The 12,851-nt window shown below is 36.0% G+C and overlaps 1 protein-coding gene across 2 annotated transcripts in view; it reads left to right on the top strand.

Moving 5' to 3' along the window:
* Window positions 1–12,851, top strand: part of LOC115218030 (beta-lactamase domain-containing protein 2) — a 72,078-nt gene that overhangs the window by 16,701 nt on the left and 42,526 nt on the right. For both annotated transcript variants that reach the window (XM_036508067.1, XM_029787779.2), the window contains exon 3: window positions 10,578–10,677. In XM_036508067.1, coding sequence (XP_036363960.1) covers window positions 10,578–10,677 — 100 coding nt within the window. The remainder of the gene's footprint in view (window positions 1–10,577; window positions 10,678–12,851) is intronic.

Genomic DNA, 12,851 nt, shown 5'->3' with positions numbered 1-12,851 from the left:
TCAACTACTTCTAGTTTTTCCCCCTGGAAAGTGACGGAAGTTGTTTTCTGCAGATTTTCAGAGGTTAATGCTCCCGAGCATTTGCCACATACAAAAACCATCTTCCTAGTTAGCCTTCCTTTGACATTGCTGCACCTCTTATGTGTCCATAGCTTACACTTGGTGCATCTTATAGAGTTTCTACCTACACCTTTTCTACAGATTGAGCAGAGCCATCTACCTGAAGGCGTTTGTGATTTGTCTACCTTCCTACTTATTACGACTTTGGTTTTAGCTAGATTGACTCTAAGGCCCTTCGATTCTAAACCTTGCTTCCACACCTGAAACTTCTCCTCCAGTTCTGATAGTGACTCAGCAATTAGAGCAAGGTCATCAGCATAGAGGAGCTCCCAGGGGCATCCTGTCTTGAATTCCTCTGTTATTGCCTGGAGGACTATGATAAATAGGAGGGGGCTGAGGACTGAGCCTTGGTGGACCCCAACCTCTACCCAGAATTCTTCACTGTACTCGTTTCCAACCCTCACCTTACTAGCAGCGTCCCTGTACATGGCTCGCACAGCTCTCACTAACCATTCATCTATCCCTAGTTTCCTCATTGACCACCAGATGAGGGATTGGGGGACCCTGTCGAAGGCTTTCTCCATGTCAACAAAAGCCAGGTACAGGAGCTTATCTTTGGCTAGGTATTTCTCCTGCAGCTGCCTTACCAGGAATATAGCATCAGTGGTACTTTTCCCTGGCACGAACCCAAACTGCATCTCATCTAAACTAACTCTCTCTCTAATTAGTTGGGCTATGATCCTCTCTGTAACCTTCATCACCTGATCCAACAGCTTGATACCTCTGTAATTATTTGTATCTAGGGCGTCACCTTTACCTTTGTAGCAGTTGACTATTATGCTGCTACACCAGTCATTGGGTATGACTTCTTTGTGTATCACCTGATTAACTATACGGGTGACTAGGCTATAGCCGACACTACCAGATATTTTGAACATCTCTGCAGTGATACTTGATGGGCCTGGGGCTTTCCCTGTCTTCATGCTTCTAATTGCCTTAACTACCAAGGAACTATCAACTCTGATAGCTGGTCCCTCTGTTGGGTTGACATTCGGCAGACTCTCTTTATCCCATTCATTTTCTTTATTCAGCAACCTTTCATAGTGGCGTCTCCAAACCTCTCTCTTTGCATCCTCATTTAGCGCAAGGGAACCATCTTCCATGCGAGCACACTTCTCTCCTACCACATCACAATTCTCTCTCACACACTGTCTTGCAACGCGAAACACCAGTCTTTGGTCCTCATGGCGCAGAACATTGGCAAATTTTTTCTTATCTGCTTCCCCTCTGGCTAAATACACCTGTCTCCTAGCTTCCCTTTTAGCAGTCTGATACAATTCCCTGCTACCACCATTCTTCCAGTGTTTCCAAGTCTGTCTCTTTTCTCTAATAGCCCTGTCTACAACACTGTTCCACCACCACGTAACCTTGGTGGTAAGAACCATCATATATACAATAATCACATTCGGTTAAAATGGTTTATTGATGTGTTTTGTTTCTCTTTTACCCCTGATAAGATGATTACATTGTTTTACATCATTTTATTCCTTCAGGAATAATACCAATGTTTTCTTCAAAACATTTGTCGGAAGTATAAAGATGTGAATAACTCCTGTGTTTAACTCCATTTCTTAATATCTATGTTATTTAAAAACATTTCACTAAACCCTGGAATTTCTGCCTTTATAAGTAGGCTGTAACATCCTTGGCACTTATGTGAATTTTTGCTACACTGGTAACTATTTATTTCTTTCTTCCGTGTTATTTCTACACAAAAAATACACATACATTTATATATACATATACACACAAACACACACACACACACACACACACACACACACACACATATTCCTTTATTCTGTTACTTGTTTCAGTCATTTGACTACAGCCATGCTAGAGCACTGTCTTCAGTCGAAAAATCAACCCCGGGACTTATTCTTTGTAAGCCTAGTACTTATTGTATTCGTCTCCTTTGCCAAACCACTAGTTACAGTGATGTAAACACACCAACATCGGTTGTAAAGCGATGGTGGGTGGACAAATACAGGCACACAAATACACACATACACACATATATATATATACGACAGGTTTCTTTCAGTTTCCGTCTACCAAATCCACTCACAAGGTTTTGGTCAGCTCGAAGCTATAGTAGAAGACACCTGTCCAAGGTGCCATGTAGTGGGACTGAACAAGCAACCATGTGGTTGGAAAGCAAGGTTCTTACCACACAGCCACTCCTATACACACACAAGCCAAATTGATTACATTCTCACCAGACACCAAGATGCATGGGAACGAGATGAACCGGAAGGAATGGGCTGTGATGTCAATGGTCAAGGGGTCCCACTGGAACAGGAAAGGGGAGAGAGGAAGTGAGGGAAGCAAGATCAGAGTCATCCTTTTTTGACCTGGGGCAGTCGTGGTGAATGGACAGGAATGGAGTGAGCTAGCGGGCATTGGTAGTAGCAGTTGCTAACATTAGGTGAGATGGGTGGGGCATGTGTTTGGGCTTAACACAATTGGACAGCCAACAATGAGAGGTTGGTGAACCATATTTTATTCCTTGCATTACAGTTACCTCATACCACAAGCTGTTTCAGCTCTCGTATATAAATATATTTTTCCTTTGATGTTGTCCCCTTCCATGAAATGGCAGTGAAGATAAGAATTGGTAGTGATACTGTCAGACCTTTCTATTGCGAAGGAAATGTAATCACCTGGATCTGGTGGTGGCCAGGCTACAAGGCATCAACAATGTAGCAGGTCTTATGGCCCTGTACCTGGAGGGAAGTGTGTTGGCGTTGTACCTCATGATAGATGAGGAAGACCAACCAAGCATGGCAAAGATTGAGCAGCACTTGAGGGAAGCCTATATGGAGGGAATGTATGCCGTGTTTGCTCAGCTGGGAACAGTCAGGTGGACTGGAGAACAGTTTGACAAATATGCCACAGAAGTTCAGAGACTGGCCATGCTATCCAGTTCTACTGGAGAGGCTCTAGAGAAGGTGGCATGACTGCCCTTTGTAAATGGCTTTCCCGGCGAGATATTGGTGCAACTGCAACAATAGCCATTTAGCGAGAAAATGGCAATGAGCAAGTTCATTGCTCAAGTCCATGTGTTGAGACAAAACACCAGGCAGAGGCAGTGGCAATGGCAGCTGTGGACGCCTGTGAAGTAGTGCACTGACCAGTAAAGAATGAGGAGAAAAAAACTACCATAGAGCACACATGGCAAGGGACTGCACAAAGACGAAGCCTGGTCCCGTTTGTTACTGGTGCAGGCAGACTTGGCATATCGCTCGAAACTGCAGCCAGAGAAAAGGCCAAAGGGAAGTTGCTGCCTCTCAAACTTCCTCTGCAAGCAAGTAGAAGGGGACGAGTAGTGTTCAGGTAGTTGACAGCAGCGAAGTTGGATGTAAAGGTAGCAGAAATGTGGAGATAGCAGTGAGGTAACTGCAGGAGATATACTGGGCCAAAAATAAACCTCTGTTTCTGGCTTTTGTTGACATGGAGCAAACCATTGACAGGGTTCCCTGCTCCCTTATCTGGTGGACAATGCAGCAGCTAGGGATAGATAAATAGTTAGTGAGAGCTGTGCGAGCCATGTACAAGGATGTCATTAGTAAAGTTAGTGTCACCAATGAGTATAGCAAGGAGTTTAGTGTACAAGGAGTCCACTAGGGGCTGGTTATTATCCCCCTCTTATTGATCATGGTCCTCTAAGCTATAACTGAAGAATATTCAATTGGCTACCCCTGGGAGCTCCTCTATGCTGATAACCTTGTTCTTATTGCTGAATCACTACCAGAACTAGAGAAGAAATTTCAGGTATGGAAGCAAAGCCTTAGAGTTAATGTAGCAAAGACCAAAGTATTGATGAGTTGGAAAACAGACAAATCAAAAAATCCTTCAGGGAGCAACTCCCTTAGGTGTACCCAGTGCAAACTATGGACACATAAGAGATGCATTGGTATCACTGGACAACTAATGGAGAGGGTAATCTTTACCTGTGGCAGATGTACAAGTACATTAAACATCAGGAATTAAAAAAAATAAACACCTTTGTATGGCAGGTGGAATCCCTAAAAGTAGTAGACAGTTTCTGTTACTTGGGTGACCAAGTTAGTAGTGGAGTGGTTGTACCAAAAGCATAGCTGCTAGTATAAGAATAGGCTGGGCGAAGTTCAGAGAACTACTGTTGGTAACAAAGGGCCTCTTCCTCAGAGTGAAAGGCAGGTTGTATGATGCTTGTGTACAGACATTTATGCTACATGGGCTGTGACTACTGAGGATATGTGAAGAATTGAAAGAAATGAAGCCAGTATGCTTTGCTGGATGGATGATGTCAGTGTGCACATATGACAGAAATAAGTGATTTGAGAGAAAAACTAGGTATATGTAATATTTGATGTAGTGTGCAAGAGAGAAGACTGCGCTGGTAAGGCCATATAATGCATATGAGTGAGAACAATTGCATAAAGAGGTACTGATCTCTAATTGTAGAAGGAACATGTGGAAGGGGTAGACTCAGGAAGATGTGGGACAAACGACACACCAAGCTGAGTAAAAGCGTGGTTGCCCTTGTGTCCAGGCTCATTCCTTGCAACCATCTCCAGCAGAGCATCCCTAATCTTGTGGGCTCATAAGTGCTGTGTAATAGCAACCAATACACTCTGTACAGTGGTTGGTATTAGGAAGGGCATCCAACCATAGAAACCATGCCAAACAAGACATGAAACCTGAACAGCCCTTCAGCTGGTCAACTTGTCAAACTGTTCAATCCATGCTGGTATGGAAAACGGATGTTAAATGATGATAGTATATACATATATATTTACAATCTTACCACTGTATATATATATATATATATATAGATAAGAAAGTTTGTTTGGTAAAGCACGTGGGTGAATATATAAGAAAATAGTAAAGAGTGAAAAAACGACAGAAGGCTTAAATGTTAAAAAATATATATATTTGCGTCAAAATGTCTGGAGAATATTGGAAAAATTTTTTTCCCCTCCTTAAAATGACATAATTTTATAATTTTTAAAGAAATACCGGTTTCGCAGTTAGCTCTTCAAATTTCTTGTGACTTAATGTTTATTTTTAATAACGTAATCCTTGTATTTTTGCTACGGAGAGTTCTAAATAAGGGAAAGTAGTGAGTGATTTCTTCTGGTGTAAGGGAGATAATCGCTTAAAAACATTTTTTCCTTTAGTGTGAATTCTCTGTATTATTGAGTTCGGATAGTTGAGTCTGGGTTTGTACTTTTCAATGAAGAATGTTTCCTTATTTAGTCTAATTTGTGATGATGATCCGAAAGCACATTGGTAAAATGGAAAGATTAAAAATTGTGGTTGTAGTTGCTTTGCGCATTTCTCAATGTGTTCACTAAAAGGTATCATTCTATATTCTGGGAATGCAATCTGTTGTTGATGCAGTGTGCATCTACGTCTGAGTGATAGTCCCGTGGACCCCACGTAGTCTTGGTGGCAGCCCGAGCATTTAATGACATAAATTATGTTTTCAGAGGCACAAGTAAAGTTAGATTTGATCTTGAATTTCTGTCCCTCTTTAAAGAAGAATTCTGATCCTTCCAATAGGTTAGGACATGTTGCACAGTTCGATCTACCACATTTTTTTACTTTTGCATCCGTAATTTTAGAAGACAATTTTGCCTTTGTGAGAATCTTTTTAAGTGATTTAGGCTGTTTGTAGCTTTTAATGATTTGGTGTATGTTTAGAATTTCCTTTAATTTGGGGTTTTTATGAAGTATTGGTAAATTCTGGGTGATGATGGTGAAAGCTTCTTTGTTTCTGGGGTTGTATGTAGATATGTAAGGTAGTATTTTCGGGGAAGGTGTGTTGTTGTGTTGAACTTTTCTTAAAGTTTCTATGTTGATTTCTGTTGCACGTCTGATCCCATCCTCTATGAGTTGAGTTGGGTAATGTCTGTCAATTAAGGTGTTTTTGAGTTCTTGCAGTCTGAAGTTCCTGGTGTTTTGTTCTGACACTATTGTGCATATCCTTCTTGCAAGTTGAAGGGGATGTTTGTTTTAGTGTGTCTTGGGTGGCATGAACTAAAAAGAAGGTATTGTTTGGCGTCTGTGGCTTTGTAGAAAATGTCTGTTTCTATTTTAAGGTTAATTTTTTTAATTAGTATATCCAAGAACGGGAGTTCCTTTTGGTTGTATTCCATTGTGAACTGTATATTTGGGTTTATGCTGTTCAATAGGTTTTTAAATTTTAAGAGTTTATCTGTGTTTTCATTCCAGAGAATAAAACAATCGTCCAAGAATCGTTTCCAGTTCTCTTTTATGTATTGAGAGAGGGGGTTTCCAAAGATTGATAAGGATTCCTATGGAAATAACCATTTACCAGGAATCCTTATCAATCTTTGGAAACCCCCTCTCTCAATACATAAAAGAGAACTGGAAACGATTCTTGGACGATTGTTTTATTCTCTGGAATGAAAACACAGATAAACTCTTAAAATTTAAAAACCTATTGAACAGCATAAACCCAAATATACAGTTCACAATGGAATACAACCAAAAGGAACTCCCGTTCTTGGATATACTAATTAAAAAAATTAACCTTAAAATAGAAACAGACATTTTCTACAAAGCCACAGACGCCAAACAATACCTTCTTTTTAGTTCATGCCACCCAAGACACACTAAAACAAACATCCCCTTCAACCTTGCAAGAAGGATATGCACAATAGTGTCAGAACAAAACACCAGGAACTTCAGACTGCAAGAACTCAAAAACACCTTAATTGACAGACATTACCCAACTCAACTCATAGAGGATGGGATCAGACGTGCAACAGAAATCAACATAGAAACTTTAAGAAAAGTTCAACACAACAACACACCTTCCCCGAAAATACTACCTTACATATCTACATACAACCCCAGAAACAAAGAAGCTTTCACCATCATCACCCAGAATTTACCAATACTTCATAAAAACCCCAAATTAAAGGAAATTCTAAACATACACCAAATCATTAAAAGCTACAAACAGCCTAAATCACTTAAAAAGATTCTCACAAAGGCAAAATTGTCTTCTAAAATTACGGATGCAAAAGTAAAAAAATGTGGTAGATCGAACTGTGCAACATGTCCTAACCTATTGGAAGGATCAGAATTCTTCTTTAAAGAGGGACAGAAATTCAAGATCAAATCTAACTTTACTTGTGCCTCTGAAAACATAATTTATGTCATTAAATGCTCGGGCTGCCACCAAGACTACGTGGGGTCCACGGGACTATCACTCAGACGTAGATGCACACTGCATCGACAACAGATTGCATTCCCAGAATATAGAATGATACCTTTTAGTGAACACATTGAGAAATGCGCAAAGCAACTACAACCACAATTTTTAATCTTTCCATTTTACCAATGTGCTTTCGGATCATCATCACAAATTAGACTAAATAAGGAAACATTCTTCATTGAAAAGTACAAACCCAGACTCAACTATCCGAACTCAATAATACAGAGAAATTCACACTAAAGGAAAAAATGTTTTTAAGCGATTATCTCCCTTACACCAGAAGAAATCACTCACTACTTTCCCTTATTTAGAACTCTCCGTAGCAAAAATACAAGGATTACGTTATTAAAAATAAACATTAAGTCACAAGAAATTTGAAGAGCTAACTGCGAAACCGGTATTTCTTTAAAAATTATAAAATTATGTCATTTTAAGGAGGGGAAAAAAATTTTTCCAATATTCTCCAGACATTTTGACGCAAATATATATATTTTTTAACATTTAAGCCTTCTGTCATTTTTTCACTCTTTACTATTTTCTTATATATATATATATATATATATATATATATATATTATATATATATATACATACAAAAGTTATTAACCAACTTGTCATTTATTGAAAGAACTGAACAGCTGTATAGATGTAAACACACTTTTTTCTTCCTTTCTTCCTTCTCTCTTTCCTTCACTTTTCCATTGACACTACTTTCAGATACACAGGCACACACACAAAAAAAGAAAAACACACACACACTCCCTCTCACTGGACAATGATGATGACAATGATAATAAATCCAGACAATTTTTAAAAAAAATAACTTTTATCAAAACAAGACCCCCCCCCCTTCCTTAGAGTAGGCCCCTGGTTTTGCCATTTTTAAAGGCCAAGAATCAACTCATCACTTTCTATTGAAAGAACTGACCAACTGTATAGACATAAACATATTTTTTCTTCTTTCTCTCTTCCTTCTTTCTTTCCTTCTCTTTTCCATTGACACTCCATTCAGATACACACACACACACACAGACTCTTTCTCTCTCTCACTTTCTTCCCATTCCTCACCCTCTTTTACTATCCTATATCTCTTTCCATTCATACACACTGAATAATACTATAACAAGAGAGGAATTCCCTCAAAAAATTCAAACCTGAAGAATCTACTAGAGTAGATGCAAATGTTAATATATGATTTATAAAAATATGTGACGTATTAATAAAAATTTGTAAATGTACAACCATCCAGGTTTCTGAGTACCTTATTTTTTTCTAATATATGTATATATATGTATATATATATGTGTGTATATATATATTTGTATATATATATGTATATATATGTATATATATATTTCTATATATGTATATATATATATATATATATATATATATTATATATATATATATATACATGTATATATATGTATATATACATATATATATATATATATATATATATATATATATATATATATATATATATATATATTTATCAAAAGGAAAACAGGATGCAAAGGATTTTGCGGTACATATGTTTCTGGCTTTATTGAATAATTTATATCAATGCATAATTGATATAACATGTAGGTCAACAGCCTTCTTCAGCCATGTACAATTACCACACCAAAAACATATATTACTTTATAGCAGGTTTGAGAAAAAGTTTTGGAAAAAAACGAGTTTCATTGGGAAGGTAAATCCTTATAGTCGCATAGCGAGACACCAAAACAAAACGTCCATACCATTTTTCACTCGATAGAGAATGAGGGGTTTGGATGTTGAGAGAAAGAGGTAGAAGGGGGTGAATCTTTAATGAAGTTGGGATCATAAAGAGGAAAAAGTATATGTATAAATTTAAACATGATTATACAGGATAGTAGTAAGTGCAAAATGTAATAAAAGAGCAAAGATGTAAATAAATAAGTATATAGAGATACAAAGGATGTCATGTATATGGTCATAAATTCTAGAAATGTATTGTGACAGTGTAGAAGGTACAAGACCTAAGGGGTAAAGAGTAAAATGAAAAGTAAAAAATAACAGGGAAATAAAAATAAAGATAAAGAAGTGAAAAAATAAAGATGAAAAATAAAAGGATAAAGGATAAAAAAAATAAAAAAGTGGACATAGAGATAAAGTGAGATAAGAATAAAGAGATACAGAAAAATACATGGCGGTTAGAGATGATGGGTTAGGATTGATGTTTTGGTTAGTGTGGTAATATGTATATATGTGTATATGTATATATATGTATATATGTATGTATGAATATATATGTATATATATATATATGTATATTATATATATATATATATATATATATATATATATATATATATATTGAAAGGTTTGGAGATGATGTACAGGTATTTTATATTAGAAGAAATGAGGTACTCAGAAATTCGGATGGTTTTATATTTACAGATATAAGTTCCATTTGAAAACCCCACTAGAATGGGAGAAAGTGCTAATACATGATCTAAGTTATATGATGTATAAAAACGTGAAATATACAAATAAATATCTGTAAATATAAAACCATCTGAATTTCTGAGTACTCATTTCTTCTAATATATATATATATATATATATATATATATATATATGTGTGTGTGTGTGTGGTGTGTGTGTGTGTGTGTGTGTGTGTGTGTGTATGTGTGTGTGTATGTGTGTGTATGTATATATGTGTGTGTGTGTATGTATATGTATATATATGTGTGTGTATATATATATATATATATATATATATATATATATATATGTATATATATATATGCGCATATATATATATATATATATACTTTATTAAAAAAGCAGCAAAGATATTTCAGAATCTGTTACTCAGAGTTTCACATTCCCGTTCATCCTGCAATATGCATTCTAAAGAAAACTGTCCACCAAACAGAAATGCGAAACTCTGAATGAAATACAAGGGGTTTTCATTGCCTCTCCCTTTTACTTTAACCTATATATATATATAAATTAATGTGAGTTTAGAGAAATATATTATCTGGGTGGATACTGTGGTGACTCTCAGTTATGTTCCAGGTTATGGCTAACCACATCAATTAGTTTTTAATGTCAGTGACTACTATGAGTTGTCAGTCATAAAATATGCTCTATGAAATTGTAAAATAAAAGGAAATAAATTTTGAGGATGAACAAGTCTCCATATTCTCTATTGTTATAATTATTGCTTATATATATATATATAAATCAGAGGTTACCTGGATTACAAACAACGAGTTAGTCACTACTGGCCAGAATTTGCTCAGAATAATAAGGAAGCAATTACTGTGGAAATGTTGGTGAATCACCAGGTAAATATATTACTTCTTTTCTTTTCTTTATAAAAATTTCCTATTATTGGATTAAAATTTTTTCAATATTTTCCTGGGTGAAATTTGCAGTTCAAATGATGTAACCCTAGTATGAAAGCAATAATTTATAATGAAGTGAATAATTAAACATGAACTCTATATTTTAGAATAACAAATGTAGGAATTTTTTTAGTTATATTATGTAGTGAAATTGTGTCAGAGACCAAATTGCAGGTGTACACAAATATTTTTGATGCTTCAAGAAATAAATGTAATGTGAATTTTACAGTTTGGGGAATTTTTAGATCACTAAAATAGTTTTTCTATGATGTAATTGCTTATGACTATGGAATTTTGAAAAAATTTCAAATGTGGTAGTAAAGCATGTATTAAAATCATTAATGTAAAGTTTAGATGTTTAAAATATTCACTACATTTAAATTTTCTATGAACATTTAAAATGCATATTTAGTTATGCTACAATTATTAAACTTGGGAACAATACATGAAATTACAAAACATGAGTATGTGAGGATTTCTAGTAATTATAGAAGAATGTTAAGAAAGATAAAAAGGAAGTTTATATAGAGCAGGAGAGGCATGAAATCATGAAAAATGATTGATTTCAATGACTGGGATCTAAGTATGCTGAAATCACCGGTGAGAAAACAGACATTAAGATTAGCTGAAGATTTTCAAACCTTTTCTCAGTTAAATCATAAATTATAAGTTTTGTAACATAGTTACTTGTTGCTAATTATTGTTGTATCGCCACTATTTATGACGATACTTGTTTACACTATAAGCTTGTAAGAACAATAAAATATATAACAAAGCAAGATTACAACAACGTCCAACAAACTCTCCACAAGCTATATATGCACCTACAAATGATATTCTGACAAACTACCAAAACGACACCTTACGACTACCTGCTATTAACGCCTATTCTTCCTCTCACTCTGGTTGTTACTATTTATAGCCGTTTGGACAAGTCTATTCTCAAAGGGGGTGTCATGACTCTTGCCATATCTCTCGTTTTGAGATTTTGGCTTCTGTAGGAAACAAAATTTATTTTATTATTTTTTTTCCTTCTTTCCAACACCTCCCTTTTTGAAATTTTGCTTCTCTAATGAGTTCAGTACCTTTTATTCTTAAGAATTATTTCTAAATGTTTGTCTGTTTATGTTTTCTGTCACTGCTCCTTCTAGGCTCAATCTCTTTTGGTGCTGGCACATCGAGCATGTCGTCAAACACTTCCATTGGAATTTCTTTCCTTTCTTCTGTATGTCTGATTTTTAATTGATTTAGGTGTGGTTTATGCTCCCATCATCAACCTTTTATTAAATACATCATGTTTCCACTTCTTTTAGTCACTACAATGTCCTCCCAACTCTCTTTACCATTCTTGTATACTTTGAAATTGACTTCATCTCTGACATCAAAATGTTTAGTTGAATTTTTTGTATTTTCTTTGTACGTTTTTCCTTTGGCAACGATTTGTTGAAGATTGATTTAATCTTTCGAGTAACATTAGGTCTGCAGGTGACTTGCCTGAATTAGTATTCTGTACACCCTTAAGAATTTAGCACTTCATCATTTCCTAACTCGTTCCTTGCTTTTTTTAGCACTCTCTTGAAAGTATTGTTCTACTTGCTCATTTGATCTCGGGTGGTAGGGCAGGGTAAACATATGCTTCATTGCATGTATTTTGCAGAATTTTATGAACTTGTACCCTGTAAATTGTGTCCCATTGTCCGATACTATGGTGTCCAGAACAACGTATCAAGCAAAAAGTTCGTGCAGGAACTTTATTGTAGCCATTGGGGTAGGTTGACTGCACCTACATACTTCAAGCCACTTGGTAAAGCTGTCGACAATGATTAAGTAGTACATACCAGTCACTGGTCCATTTTTATCTATTATTTATCTTAAAGGTGGTGCTCCAGCATGGCCACAGTCAAAATGACTGAAACAAGTAAAGAGTATGTATCCTGGAACATGGACTATCTATCTCAGGGCACAATTGGTATTTCACCTATGGTGCCTTGGCTGCTAGCACAAACCTCTACATGATTTTACCAAATTTTCAATCTCTCAGTCCATTGTCAGCCAATACCCGTAACTCATCATCAAAGCTTTCATTCTTCACATCCCCAGGTGTCCACATTGAA

The sequence above is a fragment of the Octopus sinensis genome, linkage group LG12, assembly GCF_006345805.1.
Source record: "Octopus sinensis linkage group LG12, ASM634580v1, whole genome shotgun sequence".
Taxonomy (NCBI): Eukaryota; Metazoa; Mollusca; class Cephalopoda; order Octopoda; family Octopodidae; genus Octopus; species Octopus sinensis.
This window is presented reverse-complemented; position numbering and strand designations above follow the sequence as displayed.